This window comes from Ictidomys tridecemlineatus, chromosome 1 (genome assembly GCF_052094955.1).
Source record: "Ictidomys tridecemlineatus isolate mIctTri1 chromosome 1, mIctTri1.hap1, whole genome shotgun sequence".
NCBI lineage: Eukaryota > Metazoa > Chordata > Mammalia > Rodentia > Sciuridae > Ictidomys > Ictidomys tridecemlineatus.
The window spans coordinates 60,657,352-60,684,236 of NC_135477.1; the positions used below are offsets into that span (position 1 = coordinate 60,657,352).

General features: G+C 37.8%; 1 protein-coding gene across 1 annotated transcript; it reads left to right on the top strand.

Moving 5' to 3' along the window:
* The first annotated feature begins 10,696 nt into the window (after positions 1–10,696).
* Mrln (myoregulin) lies at positions 10,697–22,926 on the top strand. Its single transcript, XM_013362410.4, has 3 exons — positions 10,697–12,007; positions 21,956–22,079; positions 22,705–22,926. Exon 3 carries the CDS (start codon positions 22,725–22,727, stop codon positions 22,863–22,865), a length of 141 nt encoding a protein of 46 aa, XP_013217864.1. The 5' UTR covers positions 10,697–12,007; positions 21,956–22,079; positions 22,705–22,724; the 3' UTR covers positions 22,866–22,926.
* The last annotated feature ends 3,959 nt before the right edge of the window (positions 22,927–26,885 follow it).

Consider the following 26,885-nt stretch of genomic DNA (forward strand, 5'->3'; position numbering starts at 1 on the left):
CCTCTTGAGCCTTAAGCCCTATCTATCTATTTATCCCTCCTTCCTTCTCCCCCCCCCCATTCTTTGGGTTGGAAAACAAACACATCCCTGTTGCTTCTGGCAGATATCCAACATAGATTATAAACACTAAATGCTGCCTTAGAAAGTAAACTTAGGGAAGATAGGATGAACGGGGCTAGTGTGGTTAAATTAAAGTATTGGAGTTTTGAAAATCCATTGATCCTTGCACTGAATATGTTTGTGCTCTTCTCTTCTGTATTTCTTTAAAGCAGTAACCCTAGGAGATTATGAAATGGAAAGGATAACCTACTCTCAAAATGTCACATATACACAGGCATGTATAGTCACATGCCACATCAATCAGTGAGGAACTGCCTATGTAACAGTCCCTCAAGACTACAGTAGAGCTGAAAAATTCCCATTGCTTAGTGACGTTGCAACTGTCATTTGTCATGCTGTGTGCATTACTCAGTGTATGTGGTGATGCTGGTGTAAATAAACCTGTGCAACTAGTCAAACACAAACGCAGTATGAACAGTGCATCATGTGTGATAAATGACTATTACTGCTTTATATATTTATCATTTTTAAGAAAATGAACTACTTACAAAAGCATACTATAAAACAATATGTCATATTACGCAGGCAACAGCCTCATGCATCTTGTGTTTAGCATCTCTGGATTGCATTAGGAGGCCACACAGAGTGATGGTGTGATTACAATCTCTGATGTCCCCATAATAACATTGCCTACCAGTGAATTTCCCTGAATGTCATCCCTGTCATTAGCTGACACACAACTGCATATACTCAGTCTTTGGATGTCACTGTTGGTGTAATATTGAGCTTATTCTTAAAAGTTTAAATTGTGCAATATAGTTTTTGCCTCCTACTTTGTAGGAAGAATCCATCAATTCTGGGTTTGAGGTTTAAGTGTCCATTCTTTTACTGGGCCAGTTACTTAAACTCTCTTGGACTTAATTTTCTTACCTATAAAATAACTTGATTTATATACCTTGCCAAAAGGAGAAAATTGGTCTGAAAGTCCAGTACAATCCTTCAAACATAACATGGACTGGTCCCACATCCATTCATTCAGGAAGAAACACAGAGTGAATATTCAGAATGAAGTTCATACACATCAGCATGGGGGTGGGATGGGAAGTATTATTTGGCAATTGTAAGCCCATATCAATTAGAGTCCACATTCTGGGGAGAAAATGCACAATTTAGCAGGATTCTCTTAGGAAGAGTCTTCAACAACTTATTTATGATACCCTCTTGCAAGTGCAAACCATTTAAAATCTAGGCCCTTTTCCGTATAAAAGTAAATTCAACTTGTGTAAATCTTGACTCACTTTGGTGTAAGCAAGATTCCATTTTTAATGCAGTGAATTTTTAATTTGATCAGGAAAACTGAAATGACCAAATGACTAGACAGCTAGGTTTTAATGTAACTTGATGATAATATTGATCAGGAAGTTTGCCAGGATTTACAAATTCAGTCTTGACTTCATCCACCAGCTTCAGTATTCTGTATGATGGAGATGGCTATTTTCATCTCAAGTAAAATTGAAGAAAACAGGATTTAGAGTTCTTTAACAGGGCTGGAGAGGAGGTATAGCTTAGTGGTACAGCACTTGTCTAGCATGTGGGAGGCCCTGAGTTTGATCCTCAGCACTAGTAAAAATAAATAAAAATTCTAAAGCAGCAAATAACTTTAAGCTGGGTTTTTTTTCCCTTTAAAGACATTTACTGTAGGAATAGATGTAGATACAGCAATGTTGCTGTAGTATTGAGGATAGAATTCGGGCTCTCTAGCACAGAGCTACACTCCCAGCCCTTTCTATTTTTTATTTTGAGATAGGGTCTCACTAAATTGCTGAGACTGACCTTGAATGTGAAATCCTCCTGTCTAAGCCTTCCAAGTCATTTTAAAAATATATTTCAAAGTCTATGTGTCCACATGGTGCTTCTAAAATTGAAATAGTTGGTTTACAGCATCTTTGTTTCTGTGTAAAACTTTTAAGGTAGTCTTGCTCCTTGTTTTAATGTATAGGCTTATAAATTTTAAAGAAGTATGCAAGAATTTTTTTATCACCAATATCTAATCCAGGCTTATGTTACTTTCTCTTTAGAAATGGAGGAAGAAAATAGTGCATATTATGGTTTGTGTCTGATGTGTATTTTGACAGGTAACATTGAGTTCCTGTCCTTTGAAATTTTCTTACACATCATCCCTAATTTTATATTGCATTGAGTGCTATGAAATAAATATATTTAGATCTTTTCCCAAAGATCCTATTTTACGAAACCATACTACAGGTTGAGTATATCTTATCTGAAATGCTTGGGATAGAAGTATCTCAGGTTAATGATTAGTTCAGATTTTAGAATACTGGCATATATATGGTATATCTTGGGATAAGATTCAAGTCTAAGTACAGATTCTTTTGTAATTCATATACACCTTACACACAGCCAGATGGGAATTTTCTACAATATTTTAAAGTACATGAAACAAAATGGTATTTTCTACTTGTGGCATCATGTTGTCACTCAAAATATTTTGGAATTTGGAACATCTCAGATTTCAGATTTGTATATTGGGGATTCTCAACCTGTAATAATCTAAAGCAATTTTCTAGATGATTAGTTACCCAAGATTTTTAGATGATTATTGTTTTTTAAAGACTAAAATGAAAGAAAAGATGAATTAGTAGACATTGATATTGCAACTTATTATCAACATTCTCCACATGTTGATCCAGAAGGCAGATGGGGAAAATGAGCATAATAGGAAAATAGTAGAATGTGTAAGTGACCCAAATAGAACCTCAAAGGTTAAGAAAATTGCAGTGCCTGAAATTTAACAAAAGTTTGTTTTAAGTTCTTTGTGGATTTAGATTTCTTCTCTTTAACTGTATCTAAGCCATATTCCAGGGCAACTACATAAATTCAAATTAAGGGTTTTTGGTTTGTTTAAATTGCCCTACTTTTCTCCCCCCAAGTAGCTTTGCCTGTTCCCACTACTGGTAAATGCATGCTCAAGTGCATGCTACTCCAACTGGTCACTTCTAACCTTGGACATGAAGACTGAAGAAAGTGTCAGTACAGTAGACAGCATCCCGTGAATTCAAGTCTGGTCTAAGTCCAGTCTCCTGAACTTCAGTTTTCCCATAAAATATGAATGAGAATGGTGTCTTTATGATCAGATGAACATGTTTCAAAACTTTAGGGCATAAAATTCTTTGTATTGACTTCTTCACTCTTTCCAATTCCTTCCACAAATGCTTTGAAAACACCGGTTGCATCAGCCATTGAGCACATAGTACAGGGAGTGCTGCAGGGCATGAGAAAGCTGCAGTTCTGTCTCTTTCGGAGCTCACAGTTTATGAATGCAGTAAGTGTTGGATTTGGGGAACCAGTTCAGGGAGACCCCAGAGCATTGGGAGAAAGGAAGGGTCAAAGAAGACTTGCAACAATTGATTTTTGGTGGATTCTTGAGAACAGGGAGGATTTTGAGGAAAAGTCTTTAGGACAGAAGGAGAGGCGTGGGTGAAAACTGGAATAAGGAATATAACTGGTAACTGGGTTCCCTGGAAGCAAACTCCACGAGACCGGAAGTTGGGCACAGGAAGCTTATATGTGAAGTAATTCTTGGAAATAGAGAGATGAAGCCTAAGTGAATGAGCTGGTTGATAACAAAGTCAGCAACTTGTGCTCAACTCCAGTGGGTTGTCCCAAGGAATCACATAGAACATACTTCAGTGTTGTCCCACTAGTGGATCAGGCTTCTGGAACTTGGATGCACCAACTTCTTTTCTTCATTGGTTGAAGGTGATCCCCCAGGAAGAATAGGCACCACATTTGGGTTTTCCAGGTTGTGCTTAAGTGTCTTCTGCACAAGCCTGAGGCAGCAAAGCCATGACAAGTGGCCACCCCATGCTTGATAAGGTGTGCCAATGAGGTTCATGAGTTTCCATGGTGAAATCAGGTGGACCTCAGGCATGTGACATATCCCTCAAGATTTGCTTCAGGTGCTTGGGGGCTAAATATTTCACCATTATTTGGTTTAGCTTATTTAAAGTGATCATGATAATTTGAAATTCTTTATACTTTAAAATAAGGGCAATTTATGTTTTAAAAAATAGACTCCTAATGTGTCTTGAAAAAAAGAAGGCATCATAGCCACATTGTACTCTCCACTGGGGCTGAGCAATAATTATACCTGGAAAAGCAGAGAATACCTGTTCCTCTTCAGAGCTCTTCTGCTCAACACAGTTATTACAGGATGACACATAAGTGCTTTTAAGTTTGCAATTCCTTTGCATAGTGTATTTAAGGAATGAGGGAAGCTTGATATGGCCAGTTCTTGTGTGTGTTTGGGAAGGAGACGTGGAAATTGAAGGCCAGTTAGGAGAGGCCTAAGCCAGTAATTCCTAGCACAGGTCCAGCTAATAAAGGGAAAGTGAAATATCAAGCAATCTTGTCTCAAGTTTGGTCAAGAGATGAAATAGGATTGAAATGTTCCTGGAGTCTCTTCTCAGTGCTGTCATCTAATTTGTCCCTAATATCCCCAAACTATATATAGCAGGCCAAGTGAGGATGTGCTCCTATGTAGAGAGATGAGTTAGACAGATGTGATTGACAGGTGTTTAAGAGTCCTGCTCTCTGGGAGAATGGACCTGATTGGTATTGTTTGCCAAATTTATAGTGTAAATTCTTCCCACCATGACTGATTTGTACAGTAGCACACCATTGTATAGCTTTTCCTCTATGCAGATGATATATTACATATAAATAACCTTAAGAGCACAATAAAAGTAAAATAATTAGAAAGTGGGGTGCTTTGAGTATTTATTACTTTTGTTTTTAATATCTTTTTAATGCAACTCTATATAATTTAATATTTAAGTATCTATGTTTAGCTATCAGCTCACAAACTTCCTGTACATTTAACTATTGGCTCTCATGAGCCTTTCTGAGCCAGTTTGTAGCATATCTCTGGGTCTGAGAGGTCAGTGGAGGCTCCTTTATCAATATCTGTGATACTTGCAGGTCCCATTCCAAATGCAGTGGTGGATTTGGACATGGTGAAGAACAAGGGGATGAGTCTTCCTTGGAACTCTCAAGACAGCTGAGGCATCTGCTCTTGTGGGAAGGGAGTCTCATGCCAAATGCAATGGGTACACTTGGGCACACTCCCTTCGGGAGCTTGAGTATGTGTATGTCTGAGGCAGCATGGTTTTTGCATTGCTTTCCATCCTACCCTACCTTTAGCTTCTCTCTCCATCATCCTAAATCAGCTAGGATGAGATGCCAGAAGTTCATTGCACAGACACAGATGTAGGGACATTACAAGGGGGCTTGAGGAGCTCCACTGGGTGATGGATCGTTTTTCTGTCCACTATCCTCCTTCTCAAGTAGTCTAGACTAAATTGCCTTCCCCTCATCTCATTTCTCTTTGTCTGTAAACTGCATTTTATGAAGTTTATACTAACTTGTTGGAATCATGATAAGGGTCAAAACCAGACAGTCTGGTTCCAGAACTCGTGTTCTTAGCTACTTAATGGAGGAAAAAAAAAATGTGGGAACAAGGTGAGCGTGTCCATGGTGAGACAGCCTGATAGACTTAAGTAATTTTAGGCAATGACCCTTGGCAGCTATCATGAAATCCCTCAGAAGCTGTTGGGGATATAGGAACACAGAGGAAAGGGGATGATTTGTTTCAGATTGAAGGAAGCCTGAGAACTTTGTTTGGAAGAGGTACCTGAATTACTTGCATATGTATTTGTGCAGGGGACATATGCTCTAGAGCAAAGAAGCCTGTCTCTCTATGTTTATTTTGGTACCTGCATGGCCAAAGGATGTCTGGATCAAAGGGAGAATGATAGAACAGTTCTCAAATTGATATTGATGTTGAAGAATTGTTATTAATTTCATTGAAAAAATTGTTATTTCATTTCTAGATAATCATAATGGTATTATGATTATTTACTTTTTTAAAGGTTTTTATCCTAGACAATGGCTATTTCTAGATGATATTCTAGGATACATATCCATGAAAAGTTTCAGGTACCTAGATTGAAGCTTCTGGGAAGCTCAATCCTGCATCTGGGAAGCTCAATCCTGCATCTGGGGAAGATTCCAGGCTTCTCATGATACTTTTCTCCATGGCTTTAGGCAGATTTTGTCCCTGGGGGAACTTTCTCCTTACTCAGCAGAGCCAACAGGGAGGTATCAGGGTTGCCTAGGAAGTACCAGAGTATTCTGGAAAAAGTCAGAACCTTTTACAGAACACTCAGCAGGTTTGAGATGAATCAACTCTTGGATGATTTATAAGAATTCTTGAGTGTCTCTAACCTCCCTTTTTATTTTTTTTTCTTTTTATTGCAGATCTTTAAAAATACAGATCTTTAAAAATGTTATTTTTTTCTAGACAGATAATAAACAGACCAAATGCATCATATATATTTATTATCTGTTTATTAAAAAATAATATTTTCAAAGATCTGTATTTTTTAAGGTTAATAAATACTTAGGGAGGCAATGATAACATATTTAGGGTTTGCTTTAAAAATAGCTCATGAGAAGGATGGAGAAATGATTGTGTATATAAAGGAACTAAAGTGAGCAATATATCAATTGCCAAAATCTGATTATACTATTTTCTACTTTTGTATATGCTTAAGATTTTTTTTTTCCTTCAGGGATTATTTTGTGTGTGTGTGGCATCAGGGATTGAACCCAGGGGTTCTCCACCACTAAGTTACATCCTCAGCCCCATTTTAAATTTTATTTAAAAACAGATTCTCCCTACATTGCTGAGTCTGACTTTGAACAGGCTGTTCTCCTGTCTCAGCCTCCCTAGCCACTGGGAATACAAACAGCACCACCGTGACCGATTTTCATACTAAAACTTCCACAATGGAGGGGATGGGTATCAAGAGTTTTTAATGATGGAAAAGAAGAAGTGAGTTTGGAAAAGACAGTGGTACAGATGCCAACAGAATATTCTAATTCTGCAAGAAGACAAGAATTGTTGAGAGCCACAGCCAAAGGGGCCCCAGCAACATCTAGCTGATTGGCTCCTCTGCGGTGATGCTCATTGGGCTGTTTCCCTGCCCTTTCAGACCACGGAGCTGCTCATTGGGGGACTTCTTTGGCTCCGCCCATGCGACCCAGCCAATCGGCCTCAAGAGTAGGAGGATTGTGGGAGGTGGAGAGGCTGGTGGGGGTGAGGGGCTTGTGGGAAGCCGGTGGTGGCAGTTGGGCTCTGAGGGTTTTTTCCTGAGGAGCTGTTTTGTTTGGCGTGTGTGGTTCTAAAAATAAAGTTAGTTTCTTTTGACAAGTGGCTCCTGAATTGTGCCCAGCCAGAAGACAAGAATATTTTATATACCAGCCTCTCAAATGAGAAACTGGTAAGAACTTGCTCTAAACCAAGGATAAGTTTATGAGTGTAAGAATTGTAAGCTCTGGGCAACTGGATTGGAATAATTGACATTATGGTAGAGTTGAAGTCAAGAAAATGTCCTCTCATTTATTCCCTGTGGGAGGCTGCCATGTCATGTGACCAGAATTTTTCCTCTCCTGATTGGTTTGAGGCATTGTTGGTCATCCCCCTGATGACCTGGTTGCTTTTAAGTAGCTATAGATCTTGAGAGTAGAATTAATGCAACCAAATGTGTCTTCCTGTCTAGGCGTGCCTTCCTGCAGCCCCATGGTGGGGCTACGCTCGCTCACCTGTTCCTTTGTGATATTACCCCTTGCCCTGTTTGAGATAGAATGTTCCATGGAAACACCCTTTGTATGTCCCCTTCTCTCACTCTGCCCTTGGGTGTGGCCTTCCTAGCTGTCAGTCAACCTGCTGACAGCAGACATCATGAAGCTAGACTCAGCCCCTAGAAACTTGACCCCTTGCCTCATTTGAATGGCTTCTCCTTAATAAAAGGAGTCAGCATGCACAAGCTCTTGTTCTCTCTCTTTCTTCTTAAAGTCAGAGAAGCTGTCACAGCACCCCCAAAGAAAAAGGTATTTCTGTCTCTTGTGTGGTTATTTCGCACAGCCCTGTTCCCCTGAGTGTCCCTGGTGGGGTCCCTGGGTGGGTAGGTTTGAGTGTGGAATGTGACAATTCCCTTTCTGTTCCCATTTACAGATTTCTATAGATAAAAGGGTTGGCATGGTTGGGGCTTCCCTTTGCTTATGAAAGGAGTCCCACAGGCTTCTGATGTTTTAATTGGGGTGTGTTATCGCTGTCATTATGCTTGGGGTTCACCTCATGGAACTTTGGGACCATAAGAGCATTTGGGTAGGGGCTGGAAATATAGCTTAGTGGTAGTGCTTACCCCTAGCATATGTAAGGCCCTGTCTTTACTTCCTAGCCCCAGAAATAGGAAGGGAGGAAAAGGAGAAAAGAATTGAATTCACATAGTAGCTGGGAAGTCCCTGGTACACCAATAATGAAGGCTTCTGAAGAAAGACACCATATTTATTGGTGTCTCACTATAATACTTACATTTATCCAAGTATTATAGTGAGACACCAATAAATATGTCTGAGCTGAAGAACTAGATTAGGGACAACATTAGTCTTTATTTTTTCTGTGGATTTTCAATTTTGTTGAAATATAAGGTTCAACTTTGGGCACATTTGGGGTACTTTTTACATTGATGGCCTTTCTCTCTACTGGGTGTTGGTGACTGATTGTGGAAGCCTTTCAGGTGTACAATGCATCGCTCCAAGTTGGGCAACATGACATAAATCAAGGTAATATATAAGGCAAGGTCAACCTAATGATGTGGCTCCAAGGATGGACTGATTAGGTTACAGCTCTGACAATCCAATAATTTTACCTCTGATCATTCTTGCATTTACATAGAAGCGTTAGGGGACACCTTATATCCAAGTAATAGCACAAAGTTTTTCAGCATCAAGATTGCCACAATATTAATTTCTGATGGTAGAAGTTAACTTAGCTTGCCATATCTCCATCTTTCTCTTTCAATGTTCATATTCTGAAAATGCAAACAAAATTGCATTCTTCAAAACTGACTTAATTTTCCTGGAAGCAGTGGTGTGCAAATGCTGCATCTAAAAGATGTAATATCACCTTTCCACATTTTTCTGAGTTTGATATAATCTCCTTTGGAGTGCTTTGATTTGTTAAGAATTGCTGATGTATTTCACACTTATCAAGTTCCCACTTTGGAAATGTGTTAACGTATCTGTCAGATCCAAAATTGTCTGCCTGTGAGATCCACACTTAAATCATCCACAAGAAGGCCCCCCAACTTGCACTGAAATGGTAACTGGGCCAAAATTGAGCTAGGTAGGGCAACAGCTTTAGATGACCATTCTTTGTCAGTTCCTCCTGACTACCCCAGCCATCACAAACACATTCTCATCTCTTTAAAAATATTGTGCTGATGAAAGACAGGAAGTTGCTTTCTTGGTAAATATTATTGCCGAAGTGTAGTCCTTTCAATACAAATTGCCAGTAGCCTTCACTTTGGATACATGTTTCTGCAATAATCTGTCTTCTTTCCTGAAGGAAAGCTCAATCACATGGAATCCTGTGTATTCTGCTAAGGAAATATGAACATCGCCCCATTGAACCCAGGGCTTCACACAGACTGGACAAGTGCTGTACCACTGAGCTACATCCCCAACCCTTCCTTAGTTTTCTTACTCAGGTTCACCAATTCCTTCACTCAACACACATCTTTCAAGATCAGTTCTGCTTAATAACAAAACCCCAACTCAACTTCTTTTTAAATTTTTTTTTAGTAAAGCTTTATAGGTATACATAGCAGTTGGGTTCATCCCGACAAACTCATACATGCATGGAAGTCAATTTCCGTTCCTGATCCTCCTTTTCCTTCCCCCTCTCTTCACCAGTCCTTCTCCACTTTCTCCTACCTCTAGGCTACTAGACTTCCTTCTGCTCATCTATTAACTTGTATTTGATTGGTTCTTTGTGTAATCTTACCCCTTTCCACCCACTTTCTTTTATTTTACTCTAGTTTCTGCATATGAGAGAAAACACTTGACCTTTGAATTTAAGTTTGACTAATTTCACTAAGCATAATAGTCTCCATTTCCATTTTATCTACTGGCAAATTCTATAATTATTTCATTTGTTTTAATGGCTGAGTAGAACTCAATTGTGTGTTATTATATGTCTATATATCACATATATATCTCTCACAATTTCTTAATCTGTTCATGTAGCGATGGACATCTGGGTTGATTCCATAATTTAGCTATTGTAAATTGTGCTGCTAAACACTATGTGGCTGGGTCACAATGGCATGCCAATTTTAGATCTTTTGGGAAAATACCCAGGAGTGGGAGAGTTGTACAAAACCAACATCTTGAAAACAGCTTGAATACATAATTCCATGCAATGTTCTTTATTCCTTCCTTCCCCCGAACCCCCTACCTTTTTCTTTGGTAATGGGGATTGAACCCAGAGGATTTTACCACTGAGCCAAATCTCTAGCCCTTTTTATTTTATTTTGAATCATGGTCTCACTAAGTTACTTAGAGCCTCATTAGTTGCTGAGGGTGGTCTTGAATTTGCCAGCCTCAGCCTCCCAAGTCTTTAGGATTACAGATATATACCACACGCCTGGCTCCATGCAATGTTTTTTTTTTTTTTCATTTCTGATATTCAGTTATTCAGTGGTAAGTTTTAACTATGACTGTTTTTGAAATTTAATAAAAGTGAGAGATCTGCCTTTGGCAACAAAAATGGGTGTTAGAGGCAAAGTTTTTACTCACATCTCAAGGCCTTGTCTAGTGATTGACCTGTGTGTAGGCATTTGGTTTGTGAAAGTACCATCCATAATGTTTGCACAGCAAGCGAATCACCTGGCAATGCATTTCACATCATCATTAATGCACAACTGTACATACATTCAGTATACAGTCAAGATTTCTAAAGTGGTCCACTGAGAAAAATTTAAAAAAAAAATAATGAAAGGCATTCCCACAGTGTGTCATTGAAAAATGGTTTAATTTGGAAAAAATGGAGTTTTTAGGCCTGTGCTACGGTAACAGGCAAGTGGAGCTTAACAATGAAGCAATTTTCACAACCATGGCTCCATTCAAGACAGATGATGCACCTTAATATAGTTCAATAACTTTTGTCTAAGTGTCAATTTTCTTTGTAACACGACAGAGCCAGTGCTCACTGTCATTTAGGTCTAAAGACACACTATTAGTGATCTGAATGATCTGATGTCAGTTGAGGGACTGTGGAGGGAGGAGATACAGTTTTGAAATTTTTTAAAGTGTAGCTTTTCAAAAGAAGTCACTGCAGATCAGATACCAGGTCATGACTCTTACTCCTGTTTCTACCACATCGGTTTTGCAGGTTTCCTGTTATGAATGGCACCAACCCCAAGCCCACTCCCCTCATCCCACACATAACTGTACTTTTCCAGGAATAATTTAAGGATCCTGGAGGAAGGGAGGCTAATGAGCTAAGAGGTAAACAAATTTTTAAAAAGTGAAAAAATTTAAAAAATTTTTAAATTTGAAAATCCCTTTGCGGATATATTTTGAAAACGGGAGTCAAAATAAATAAGGCAAATGTATACACTTAAAAATGTATTCAGTTATCTACAGAAAAGGAGTGATCAGCAGAGCAGAGTATAACCATTGTGTTTTCAATATTAAGGGTATTTTTGTAGGTTGGCTGTGGAACTTGGAGCACTTAACATCAGGGCCTATTGATCATGGAGAAGCTGATTCCCTCCTGGTGGCTTATTTGAGCTGCTGTATGGGATATTTTTGCCATAATTTATTCCACCTGTGTCTGTCAGTTCCTTTCCACTTGCCTTCTCCATGACATTCTGGCTCATGTTTCTTCATAAAGCTCTAAGCCAGTTATTAATAACAGCCCAGTGAGCTCCTGATCCACCAAGAGTGTAAGGTATTTTTCACCAGAAAGAGAGATCATTTTCTTGACTTTGGACTTTGCTTACTAAACCCCTGAACAGTAAGTGCTGTTTTTTTTTTTCTTTCTTTCTTTTTAAACTATAGCATTTTAAAATATTGGTGTAGGAGGAAAGTTAAGTGGGACTCTTGTTTGCTTCTGGTAGAAGAAGGTTAAGACTCACAAAGCCCCTTTCCATTTCCTGCATTTCAATATCTCAGCAAGTTTTATAAGGTGGATTATGAGAAATATTAATTGATCAGAATCTCATGCCTTTCATTTCCTTTCTGGCTAAATAAAAGCAGAAGAAGAAGCAAGGGATTAATAATACTATATATAAATTACTTGACTAAGCCCTGTGGCAGATTTGGTACTCCTGTCTCCTTGGTTTCCTCTCCAAACAGAATTTCACAGAGAAGTTTCACATTTGAAAAGTAACATGAAGAGGCGGGGGGTTGGATGGGAGACATGGGCCCTTGTTGTTCCACATTCCAGGTTTGGGTGAGAGAGAGTGCTGTTTTTTTTTTTTTTTTTTTTTTTTGCATGGGGCCATTGCTTCCTTGCTTTTTAGCCAAAGGCTTTGTGTCTGCAGTCTTCTTTTATAACCACTGCTTCTGAGAGTCCTGCAAAGCAGGTCACTGTGCTTGGAAAAGAGTCCTAGAGTCTAGAGAGATAGACACTTTGCTTGCTCCTTGTCAGCAGAGCTGAAACCTGACACTGCAGTCCTTCTTCAGGACCACAGACTAGCATAGCTTTCTACTTTGCTTATATATGTTCAGTCCCTAAACATGTGCCTCAGGCTTCCAGATAGAATGTGTAAGGGAGGTATTATAATGACTTGGAATGGGGCATATATGTTCCTGGTTTGGACCACTTATAAGTTGTATGATGGCAAGCAGAAATCAATTACTCTGAGTTCCAGTTTCCACCCTCATGAAATGGGAATCATCTGGGTTGTCCAGTTTACTCATAATGTATGTAAGTGGTCAAGTATAGCGAAAGCTATCTTAAAGTTATTTATAGAATTATCCTTCAAAATTTTCTTAAATCTTTCTGATCATCTCTCATTTGTTTCATATTCAAACTCATAAGCCATGCAACACAGAGGATGGGTGGGTGGAAGATGGGGTCTTAGCAGCTCAGAACATTAAGGCTATAATTAAGCTCAATGATGATAGAAAGCTCCAGAAACCTTTCAGAGAATAAGCTATTGCTTTTCATAAACTTACCTGCTCTGTTATAATCAGCATCCTAAAGTTTTTCTTTTAGTTACTGTGCTTCTATGATTCCAAAAGACTGATTCCTGCCTTGCCAAATTGGATTCCATTCTGTGTCTAAGTAAGACAGAAAGGAAAGTTGTCTCTGAGGTGTACCTGCTTCTCGCGGTTACCCTGTGAATCAGGAGATACGAGATTTGTATTTTCCTCTGTAAGCTTTCATTTTTGCAAAGACACACTTATTTCCTACCAGGTGAAAGATACAGAGGTAGGCCAGGAAGGGGCTCATAGCCTTTTAATATGGAGAAAGAAGCCATTTTATTTACAACTCTGGTAAAGAGCCAGAATGGGCTTGCTCATGATTTGGTGTTTTTCAGGGCCTCACCTTGGGTGTCATCTTCAAAGTAGCAACTTTGTGAGGCATAGAAGAACAATATCTCCATGTCACGCCTCATCCCCCCTGTCAAAAAGAAAAAAAAATGATTGAGCACCCATTTTGTTGGAAGCCCCTTCTTTTCTAAAGGAGGACATAGGCTTTGATTGAAACTTGAAATTTTGTTCCTCAAGCCATCTACTTTCTCAACTAAGCTTGACTTCACATGAAATCCAGCTGGTTTGAAGAATCATTTCTATACCTAGAAAGCATTCAAAGATGGTAGCCATGAATCTCTGCAGGAGGGTATGTGGTATATGCCCAGTAGACAGTTGAAGAGGTTTTGCCAAATGATCTTGAGAACTCACACATGTTCAGAGATTCCCTACTCTCTGTTCCTTGACCCCAAACCAGGGAGGACACTTCTAACAGCTGAGTTCTGAAGATGAAACCCCCACCAATCTAACAAATCCCACCCCCCATTCCCATTTCTGTTTCTTCCTATCTCTTGAAAGACAGATTTGGTTGGTGCCTCTGTGTTGGGGGCTCTGTCAGAAAACCTCTGTTTCCCAGTCAGGGCTCTGAGCATTTCGTATGGCTTTGCTACAGCTGTGATTCATGGAGAGGGTTGGGAAATTTGCACAGATAAGTTTGATAACATTGTGTTTATTTTGATACCAGAATATCTCTAAATGTCATGTGCCCATAACTGAGTAATTCATGCATTTTAGGGGCAGTGCACAATCTATTTCTTGTGGGAATATGGCAGGTGGAAATCTCAGCCTGCAGGACTCCTAGTTGTTGATGATTAAGGGGATACTTTTGTTCATGTATTGAAAAATAGTTCATGTTAGGCCCAGAGCATTGACTTGAAACATTTGAAGCATGGCCATAGATGGCTTGGGAAAGTCAAAACTGATAGGCATTGACATGGAAAAAATATGAGAGATTCTGTCTGAGAGATGAGAAACAGTGATTCCAGTCCTGCCTTTCCCTGGGGCCTATAGGCAATCAGGGGACTCTTGTGAGTACAGCTAGGCAGGCCAGTGCTCTGCTGTTTCCGACTATGTATTTGTCACAATTTCCGAGGGCTTTCCATGTCTTAAGGATTGTTGGTTTCCACTCATCAGTCTGAGTTGCTCCATTCTTCATCACAGTTGGCTGACTCTGCTGCTCCCTTAAAGCTCTGTTTATGGATTAGCAGGCAGCATGCTGGTCTCCTGGCTTGAGTTCTTACCAGTGCTGTGAAACTACAATGGCTGAGGCTGTGGGCTTTGGATGCAAACACATCTCCATCCAAATCCTTGGTCACCTCTTGCTAAATGTGTGATAGGACATTTGGATAGAATGGCTAACCCTGGGCTTAGGTCTTTTGATTAAGGAAGCAGAGGTATTAATAACCCCCCTCATGAGGTTTTATGGAATGGAAATCAAAGTGTGTATGGGCTTAACTTTAGTTTTGAATTAAAACCTTTCAGACCCATGCAAGACAGATGTTGTCATCTCTGCTCTCTGGATGAAGTAGCTTCTGAGGTCAAGTGCCTTGTCCAAGGCTGCAGAGCTAACAGTGCCAGAAATAGGATCTAAAACCAGTTCCAAAAGGCTCTAGATCCTACCTTCTCTCCCCCTCCCACCTTGAGGACTGACCATCTGTGACAAAACATTCAAAATTTATTTTGACAAGTTTTTTCCTTGTGACCTTGACCTGCCAATTTTTCCAGTTTTTGTTTGTGATTTACTTTATTCTGGACTTTCTGTTCTTACATTGGCTGGAATCAATGATGTTGGGAGATGGTAGACTCTTTCCCAATAGCCAAGTCTGGTGAAACACAGAATCTAATTTATCGTCAAGGTAAATATTTGCCAATAGGTGTATTTTGCTAACTCCTTGTGACCTCTATACGTCTCTGGGCCTCATTTGCTAAATGAGAAGTTTATGAAAGGTCAAATGTCATTTCTGTTGCCAACATTTCTTTTTTACTTCAAATTTTACTATGGTTTCTCTTAGCTGGAGAGAGCAAAGTCACCTTGAAATCATTTCTAATCAGGAAACAAAGTATAAAAATTAGGGCTGCAATCATTCAAATACATATGCTGTTTGTTTATTCTCATTCAAGCTTTCTCCCATACAAGGATCAAGGCACTGATAATAAATTTCTCAGAGTCATATTAAAATTTTCTTTCTGATATAATTCAGCTTTGGGCACAATTTAATGGCACTTTGATTAGTTCAGAAAATGAAACTTGAACTACATGTCAGAGACTTACAGAACACTCAAAATCCATTTACCATTGAATATGCATATTTTTCAACAAACTCCCAATTTACTCGAATTTGAGGAGCTTAATGAGGGAACATCTTCATTACGCTATAGAAGCAGTGGCCATCCCAGAAGGATACTCCTATCCTGAATCCCTGCAGGTCCTCTGCTACATTGTTGTTGCCTTCCAACAATTTAACTTAGTTTCTTAATTCAAGCAAAAAACCACCCCCAAAACAAAACAAACAAACAAAAAAAAAAAAAACACAAGAAAAGCAACAGCATCAACAAAATTTTCCTGTGATTTCACAAGTTTTAAGAAGACAATTTTATTGAACATAATCTTTATGGGAAAGGGAGACATGTTGCAAGTGGAGATAAGATGAAAGCACTTGACACTGGGGTTTTATTTTTACATTTACATATATGTTTTTCTTGTTGTGATTGTCATTTGAACAAAATGAACTTTCAGTTTTCCAAGAAATCTTCTACCTTAAGTGCAGCTTTTAAGTTGATATTAGCTGAGAAGTAATTATTGCCAGAGACTGTGACTAGGATTCAGGATGGGAAAGCCTGTTCCCAACTTCTAGAAAGACAGCAATTGTCCATGGTTTAGTGCATGGAAATGGATATAACATAGTGTTGTGACTGGACATTTGTTATAGAAAAGTGGAATATAAATTCTGAAATGGATCCCAGAGGAGGTAACATTGAGAATGAAAAGATGAGTAGAAGTTTGACAGATCTGTGTGTTTAAATGCTAAAAAAAAAAAAAAAAGCCTGAGAATGTTTCATTCAAGGGGTACAATTTAGTAGGTAGCAGGCTAGAATGTAATTAACAATATTACCAATGCTTAGTAATTGCTTGCTTTCTAGGCAGAAGTATTATCTCATTTAATTCTTCCATTATCCTATGAAATTGGACTTTTGTCATCCTCAGTTTAAACAAGTTCTAAGAAATAGACAGTTAATATAACTTGCCAAAGATCTCATGATAAGTGGCATACCTGAGATTCAAATCTTAGTTTGATTCTGGACCTTTATTTAATTCCTGGGAGCATTCTCATTGTGTCTAGTTAATTTTCAGAGGATTCATGGGAGAAACCTTGTCCGCTATAAGTCCACCAGTGGTTATAAACAAGAGCAAAAACATCAATAACAAACAATAATAAATTAGATAATACAAATAGAAAATAAGAAACTGTACTTTTAGTTAACCTTGTTGCTAGACAGTGAACTTGTAGCTGTGGTCTAGGGACTGTCCCAGGGACAAAGCGCAGACTGTTTTCATGTGAATAAATGAATGGCTCACTGTTATAAAGATGTTCTGTCAAATTCTGAAACCTCTGGGCCCAGAGAGGTCATTGTTTGACAATCCATCCATTGTTCAATAATCAGTCACATTTACAGAAAATAGCCAGGATCAAATAAGAAGAGTGGGTATTAATTATGTGGATAGTTCCTTTTCACTACGATCAATTTCCATTGTATTACAGTTTCTTTCCAAAGTCACCTCATTTGAAAAAAGAAGATATTTTTGTAATGTAACATATACCATTAAGACTATAAACTTGAACTCAGTGAAAAGTATTATTCTCTTGATTGCAAAAGAGATTTTTTCCAAGTATGTTCTGTTTTTTGTTTTGACCAAAAGTTCACATTGAAGAAAGGGACATGGTAAGGATGGAAAGAAATGGAGAAAAGGAAAGTAGTAATACTTTTATAGGATAAGTGTTGTCATTGTTGTTTGTTTTGCTCCCAGTGGATCAAGCCATTTAGAAAATGTATTCTTTTTGTAGTCCCAGGAGTTGGGATGGATTTGGGAAACATTTTAATACAAAAATAATAAGATAATAAAGCTTTCAAAGGCACGGGCGGGTGGCCGAGTGAGGAACAAGGAATACCATGAAGTCTGGCTTCTAGAAACCAAGAGTTATTGCTACTCTCCGCCTTCTACCTGTCTAGCTTACTGTGTGAGATGTCACTAGTCAGCTGTCCAATAAACAATGAACAGGTCAATTTGAATTAGATGCACCTAAATCTTCATGGAGTTAAGAAAAAGTAAAGTCTTAAAAACTAGATGAGAGGTTCTACTTTCAATATGACCTTCTATAAAATAACAAACTGGGCCAGAGTATGTGGCATTCCCTGTGATCCCAGCTACTTTGGAGGCTGAACAATGAAGAATGCAAGTCCAAGTTCAGCCTGGGCAATTTAGGGAGACCCTGTCTCAAAATAAATAATAAAAAGAACTGGGTTGGTAGTTCAATGGTAAAGTGCCCCTCGGTTCAATCCCCAGTGCCTAAATAAATAAATAAAATAATAAATTGACTCACAGTGGCCTCAGGAAATGAGGAAAAGAGAGGGAGACACATTCAAATGAGAGGGGAAAATGTGATCATGTGAAGTTTCAATATAAGGTACACTTGGCCCAGAATAACCAAGCATGTTATAGCAGAAACTGAAAGTCATGTCACTTAGATGTATTTTATTTTTATGTTTATTTATTTTTATTTTTTTGGTACTAGAGATTGAATCCAGGCCCTTGCACATGAGTGTTCTACCACTAGCTGCACCCACCTCCCCTTTTATTTTCTTTTGAGACAGGGTCTCCCTGTGTTTCCCAGGATGGTCTGAACTTTGTTATCCTCTTGCCTCAGCCTCTTGAGTACCCAGGATAACAGGTATAGACCAAAACTATGGTCCATATCTGTAATTAACTATGATGTTAAAATTATGCATTCAAGATAAAGCAAATGTCTTGAGAGATTCACATTTAATAAGTTCCAGCATAGTTTTTAAAGTCTTCTAATTTGTTTGAACTCTGTGCATATTTTTGGTATATATTTTATTAGATAAAAATACTAGGAAATATTTTTTTCTGAAAATTTCTGCTATTAAATAGCTTCCCTTACTGAAAGAATTTCCCTTACATCCTGAAGAAATACCACTTGATTACTGAGATTCTAGCTGTCAGAATGAATGTAAATCAAAGTATTGGTCTGGGGCTGTAGCTCAGTGGCAGAGCACTTGCTTAGCATGTGTGAGGCACTGGGTTTGATCCTCAGCACCACATAAAAATAAATAAATAAATAGATAGATAAATAAATAAATAAAATAAAGGCATGCTATACATCTACAACTACAAAAATTTTTTTAAAGAGTACTTACAATTTTAATCATCAGTAAAATCTGTGTTTGTTAACAAATTTGGAATAATATAAACTTGTGCTTTCCAATGATTCATACATAGTAACAAGGGGAAGAACCAAACAGGAATTACCTAAATTCCTGTTTTTAATGAGCATTTCGAATGAGACAGGAATGTGTCCTTCAGTGAAAGATTTGTGTTGTTGAGCATATAAATTACACATTCTCATTAAAATGTTCCATTGACAATGTAATTTTTATTTGATTCACGTTTGTTAAAATAATTGCTTAGAGAAAGTTACAATCAGGATAAATTACTTTTAAATAAATGGAGAGGAGCCGAATGTGGTAGCAAACACCTGCAATCTGGAGGCTGAGACAGGAAGATAACAAGTTCTAGTCCAGCCTCAGCAACTTAGAGATCCTGTCTCAAAACAAAACATAAAAGGACTGGGGGTGTGGCTCAATGGCTTAATCACCCATGGGTTCAATCTCTGGTACCAAAAAATAAATAAATAATTAAAAAATAAATATATGAAGAGGGAAGAAGACCAGGAGCAATAAGAACACTTTCTGTAGTTTCTGATATAATAGAGACAGACACGTTCTAAACGAAAGGGCATGAGGAATAGGAACAGCTTCACCGACCTTAACTGCTATGATCATACTGATATTTGTATGTATTTCTCTCCTCTCTTTTAAAAATTATTATTTCTATTATGAAGAGCACATAAAACTTCTACCCACAGTTTAACAAATAGTTGGAAGTGATTGCCAGGGTAGCCACACAGAACAAGAAATGAAGCTCCAGCCTTTCCCTTCCCTTGCCCTCACTTAGGCACCATGACCCTGATTTTATGGCCACCAATCTTGGTTTTTTTTCTTGATAATTTACCACTGATACTATGGCAATTCAGACATACACCCCTGAGCCATGCCCTTTAACTTGTTTTTCTACTTTATACAAAAGTACTTAAGTGGTGTGTTTTCTCTTGTTCCTTGCTTTTAAAAAATACAATAGTATGTTTGTGAGATCCCTGTTTTGTAGCCATAGTTTAATTTTCATTACTGTGTAATATTTCATTGTGTGACTCTGCTGCAGTTTGCCTACATACTAATAGGCACTTGAGTTGTTGAAGATATTATGAATGATGTTTGGATGTGTGTCCTGGTACAGATAACCTGATGTTACCTTAGAGGTTGTACTTAGCAATGTAATGTGTGGCCATAAGTACGAGTTATAATCACACTTAAATATTTTCTAAGTAGCATTTCCATGATTTTATTTGATAATAATCATCATTTGAATGGACAATGGTATTCCATTTGTGGTGAACTCATAGTTTATTTAGCCGGTTTTCTTATTGTTGCTTTTAATTTTTTTCCTATAATGAAAATGACACAGTGGATATGCCTGAGGGATATGATGTATGTGTTTATCTTGTAATAATCTTAAGTTTATGGTTTATTAACTTATGACTTATTATTTACTTACTCAATTACGTTTTATCTACTTTTCTATGTGTATAATATTACAGATTAAGCATTACTAATCCAAAAACCTCAAATCCAAAATGCTCCAAAGTGTGAAACTTTTTGAACACCAACGTGACACCAGTGGAACATTCCACACTTGACCTCATGCCATGGGTTGCAGTCAAACCACAGGTGCACTAAAAATATTGTATGAAATGACATTTCAGGCTATGAAACATAAGTGAATGTCTAGTTTAGACCTGGGTCCCATCCCTAAGATATATCATTCTGTAGATATAACAAATTTTCCAAATCTGGAAAACTCAGAAATCTGTAACAATCATTTGGGATCAGGATTCTTTAAAAATAATAAAATAAAATTTAAAAAAATTTAAAATTTAAAAATTTAAAATTTAAAAAAATGTCTTACCAGGAAAAGGTGTGGTGTGGTGTCAGGGCAAGGCAAAAAGACTGCAGTGAAGGCTTTTGAGCACAAAGTCTTTATATTTAAGACATGCCATTCCTGTTACCAGCTCAGCTTAGACTTGTTTTGCTCTATTCAAGACAGAAATGATGAAGAGGGAAGCAACACCATGGAACGAGGCTTTACTGAGCATAAAAAGAGTAGCATAGGGGTTTGGGTTTCCAGGTGGACTCGTGTGGAAGCAAGGGTGGGCTTATACAGACAAAAAGGTGGGCTCCTGCAGGCACATGTCTTATCAGTTCTTTGTTCTCAGCACTGGGAGCAGCACTTGACATTGGGGATCTGCTCCTGTGCACTGGGTCTTCTAAAATAGGCTGGGAAAAGAACAGTTGAGGTGCCAATAACCCCTACTTCAGGAAGGTCATATAGAGGTCAAGTTCAGGCATACTGCTCTTGTGGGGGTTGTGGGAAAGTGTGATGAGGAATCAACAGGTCCTGAACCTGGTCATTAGTGGAAACGTGTTTTTTGAAAGAAGCTTGTGTTAGGCAGGAGTTGGGGAATGGGGCCCTCTCAGCTCTGTCTCAATTAGCATAGATTAGCCAAAGGAGAATTACATGGTTGAGGGATATTGCAGTCATGTTTTAAAATCTGTTGTTATAAACTCACTCTTCCATTTTTTAATTTCTGAAAGTGATACAAAATCCTAAAACTATAATTTAAAAATCAGTCATACAATCTGATGAGTTACTTACTCTCTTACATACAGAAGTTTTTTGTTTGTTTGTTTGTTTTTAGTGTTGTTTTGCCATGAAGATATTGAAGCATTTGTTTTAAAATATTTTTTTAGGAACTTTTTTCTTTAAAAATTGTGAATGTTTGCCCTGCCAGGAAAACTCTAGAAGTCAGCTGAATGTTTCTATTAAATGTTCAGGTTTTAGCCATACAGTCTGATGAAATGAAATTAAAATGTCACATTTTTTCCAAAGCCCACTCTTCAACATCTCCTTCCTGTCTACTTTTGAAAGTTATTTTAGAGTTTCTGCAGGCGGGCTCCCCACCCCTCCACTACCTCAAGGTCCAATTAAACCCTTTAATGTGCTTTGACACAGGAGCCAAGGTTGCTAGGAGACCACCTGTGCTGAATGTACTGGGCCTAGCAAGAGCAGACTGAGGGGAAAAAAAACCAAAACAACAAGGAGCTGTGCTACCTATCATTACCTGGGTATATTTCAGGTGAGTTTAATTCAGAGACATGGAGGAAATGAAGCATTTGATATCCTATTCAGTGACCAAAACATGAAGGAGGAACTTGAGGAAAGGTCAAAGAAGGAGAAACTTTTTATTGTTTTTAATTTTGGGCTGATGACATGGCTCAGTGGTAGAGCACTTGCCCAGTAGGTGGGAGGTTCTGGGTGTGATCCCAAACACTAGGGAAATTTTTTTTTTTGGTCATTACCTACCTTTTCCATGTCTTCAAATCATCATTTCCTGGTAATACCAACTGTACAAGCTAGAGGAATGGCAACTTCACAAATTCCAATAAAATGATCAAGTGATCAATAACTGAAGATCTCTCCTAAGTAAACTGCTGATGATGTGAAAAGAGCTATTTCTCTTCTTTAGAATGAAAGGAAGTTCAGCATTTGTCATATAGACCAACCATGATGACCATGACATGGTGAAAGTGATATGGGGGAAAATATTTTAATTCATGTTTGGTTACAAATAGGTACAAAGTATTCCCTAGAAGAAGTTCCTTCATCACTGTATTTTAATAATGCAAATGTTAGGTTGAGTGGAAAGAATCTAGATTATGAATGTGTTCACTTGTGGATATTTTTCTCCTTTTTTCCCCTAGGGAGCAGGAAAATTCTGAATATGACTGGAAAAAGTTGGATATTAATTTCTACTACTACCCCCCAAAGTCTGGAAGATGAAATTGTGGGGAGACTTCTAAAAATTTTGTTTGTTTTATTTGTTGACCTAATGTCTATTATGTATGTTGTTATAACTTCTTAGAAAGCTGACTTTACATGTGCATTTCAAATTAAATTCCAGTGAATAAAGATTTGTATTTTAATATGTTGAGTGATTTTTAATTTGATGACATCACCAATTCATTCTAGAAGCCAACAGAATATTACAATAAAACAACATTGTGCATTTGTCAGTATTGTATGGTTTATAAATAAAGTTCACAATGATTGAATTGGAAGTTCTTCCCTCAAAATCAACACTACTGAGTTATAAGACTTCTTGATTTTTAAACAATGTTTTTATTTAGTATATTGACTAAAATTTGTAGGTCATATTATAAGTGTAGTTGATTTTTAAGGATCTATGCCTATGTGAAATTTTATATTTTTCTATTTTAATGCACCACACGTAACATCCCAGAAGCACAGTTTTGACATACAAAATGATAGCTTGTGTTTATTTTCTTATATACCTGCTTCATTAGTTTGTAGGTAGATTGTTTTTCTTAACCTTGGGAAATTAAAAGAGAAATATTTCTACCAAGAAAGACTTAAGAATTTGAAATGGAAATATTTAAAATATATTCTTTTAGGAAAACATGACATATAAGCAAAGAGGGGGGAAAAAGTAGATGGCCTGTGCTATGATCCTATTTGGAACTACATGTGCATTGTATGCCTTATAAGGCTTACCATAATCCTAGGAGACAGGTGTGTGTTGTCCCCATTTTACCCATGAAGAAACCAAATCTTAGGGGGATTATGCCAGATTGAGTCCATAACCAGGAATTGGAAGACTTAGGTCTTGAGCCTTCCCAATCTATGGTGTCAGATTCCCTCCAGAGGAAAACAGTAACATGTTACTAAAATAATATAATTAAAATCTAGAGTTTAATCCTTTTTTATTAATAATAATGCTCCATTTATGTCCCTATTGCTGCATTTAATATTGCCCATGATTATTTTCTTATTCCACATTTAAAAACCTTTTATCAAGAGGAAAGATTAAGAACCAGGGGTACAGCTCAGTGGTAGAGCACTTGCAGAGCATAAGTCAAGTGCTGGGTTTATACCCATTATTGAAAAAAAAAATGTTTACACTTTTTTCATGCCTAATATGAAAAAAATCATTCTATTGCCTTGTTTTCTTAATTCTCTCAGTTTTAGAATATAACTGTTGGATTTTTTTTAAGCTTTTGAAAAACAAGGTCTCTCTGTCCTTTAGACTTTTTTTTTTTTTTTTTGGTGATCCTGGGGCTCTCTACCACCAAGCTATAACCCATGTCCTTCTTATTCTTTTATTTTGAGACAGGGTCTTGCTAAGTTGCTTAGTATGGCCTTGAACTTGCAATCTTCTTGCCTCAGCCTCCCTAGTTGCTGGGATTACTGGTGTATGCTATCGCACTTGGCTCACTTTTTAATTTTTATATTGGACACACACACTTAACAAAATTCTAATTTCTTCCATGTGATGACTGTCTTCTCAGATTTGGCCCAATCATTAATGCAAGGTTTCACGAGGACCTCATGAAGTGTGGAAGGAATCGGGCCTTTGAGACACGTTCTTTAACTGATTCTTACCTAACTTTTCAGTGGTACTGGATATTTAAACATACACCAAATAGAGACAAACTGAGCATTAATTGAAAATTGTAACAGCACTCATTAATTTTTGAAGCACTAAGTGACAAAGGTTGTAAATACTCTAATGTTTTAGGTATCCACTTGATTTAAATGACAGACATACAAGAACAATAAATCACATAGCAATTCTAATAAGAATGGACATTTCCTAACCCTGGGGCATGATGGATTGAACTGTTATTTGTGTGGCTTCTTACACCCCAGTTGTCCTGGGTTGTTCTCTGCTGATCTTTCTGGGACCAGTCCTATTAACTGAGCAAACTGAGGGCAAGGTGCCATGTGGGCCAGTCTAAAACCAGCCATGAGGGCAGACTTATTTATAAACCCACAGGAGAAGCTCCTGAACATGCCCCGCCATTTGACCTGGGACCAGGGTGAGGGAAGATTAGTCTGAAAGCACGGGAAGTCCTTAGTGGCCAACTGTGTTTCCAGTATGAGCCACTGCCCTTTCAGCCAGGAGGTGGCTATAAACTGATCTGCAGGGTGTCAGTGCCCTTGGACTCCTGGAAAAGGTGGGATGTCAAGGCACAGAGATTGACCTTTCAGCTGTTGTTTATGGAAGTTGGTTATGACTTGTACCATGGAGATCCTTTACTCAAAGATTATTTGTCAAGTACCTACTGCCTGTTCAGAAGTGTTGTAGGTTCAGGTCTGTATTGGAGAACAAGAGAGGCAGGGTGTCTGTCTTCATGGAACTTGCTTTCTGGTGAAGAGACAGAAAAAAAAAAAAAAGAATTGATAAACACATGAGAATTTCATGTGATGTGAGAAAATAAAAGAGTAATGAGAGACAAGGCTTATGTGATAGAGCGTACTGGGCAGAGACCTGGAGGGTGAGTGAGGACTCAAAGAGAATAGCAGGTACAAAGGGCCCAAGGTATCTTGAATGCATCAAAACACATTAGGAAGACCTGTGTGGTTATAGCTTAGTGAGCAAATGGGAAGTTACATTTTCAGGATTGATAAAAATCAGCTTCTGTGTTAAGTTTTTTGACATTTTTCTCACCATTGAATTAGGATACTTCTCCATGGCAGAAGATAGAGAAAACAAAAGACCATAAGACTTTCTTTGTGGCATTGTCTTTCCTTTGCGCTGGCACATCACAACTCACATCAAACAGTGAACTCTCTCTCTCTCTCAGGGTTGCAGTTTTTCCATGATTACTCTAGGTTCATCATGTCTGGCCCTTAACTTGGCAAAATGCTAGGCAGCTCAATTATTCTGATAAATGAATTTTAAAAATGTGTTTTAGGATAGCTTTTTAAAAACCCAGGTGAAGCCAAAATTGCATCTGCTGTATTTTTTTAAATAATATCTTTATTGAGATTAATTCATATATTCATATACCATTTGGTTTTGATCAACGCACAACTTATACGTAATTTAAAGTGTATAGTTCAATAATTTTGATAGAGTTGTACAGCCATCGCCATCATCAGTTGGAGAACATTTTCATTGTCTTAAACAGGAACGCTGTGCATAGTAATGCCAATTAGGAGTTACTCCCTATTCCTTCAGTCTGTCTTGCTCCCCAGCCCTACACAACAAATAATCTAATTTCTGTTTACAGATTTGCCTGATTCTGAACATTTCAATGGATTATAAAATAAGAAGCCTTTTTTGTCTGGCTTCTTTCACTTAGCATAATGTTTTAAAGTCTATCCATTTTGTAGTATATATCAGAACTTTCATGGTAGAAAATATTAATTTTATGGATATACAACATTTTCTTTGTTCATTCATCGGTAGTGGACATCTGCTTTGTCCTGTTTTTTTACTATTGTGAATAATGCTGCTATGAACATTCATATATAAGACTTTGTGACAACATATGTCTCATTTATCTTGATTTTATCCTTAGGGGTAGAGTTACTGCATAATACAACACTACCTTTAACCTTTTGAGGTGCTTCTGGACTGTTTTATAAAGTGGCTGCCTCATATCTGTGACTTTTAAAATGTTTTCTACTGATTTTTTTTTAAAGGGTCTTATGGCTTTTTTTTTTTTAAATATGATGTTAGATTTCTTCCTGATGTCAAACCATCTTGACATTCCTGGGATAATCTTGCTTAGACAAAAATATTTTTTTGTGCTGAATTTGGTTTGCTATTTTTTGGGTTTTTTTTATTGTTGGTCGTTCAAAACATTACATAGTTCTTAATACATCATATTTCACAGTTTGATTCAAGCGGATTATGAACTCCCAACTTTACCCGTATACAGATTGCTGTATCACATCAGTTACCCTTCCATTGATTGACATATTGCCTTTCTAGTGTCTGATGTATTCTACTGTCTGTCCTATTCTCTACTATCCCCCCTCCCCTCCCCTCCCCTTTTCTCTCTCTACCCCTTCTACTGTAAATCATTTCTTCCATTTATATTATCTTGTCTTACCCCTCCTTTCCTCTTATATA

What these genes read in the sequence shown, in the direction of transcription:
- Mrln (XM_013362410.4), top strand. Translation starts at nt 22,725, where the DNA reads ATGACTGGAAAAAGTTGGATATTAATTTCTACTACTACCCCCCAAAGT.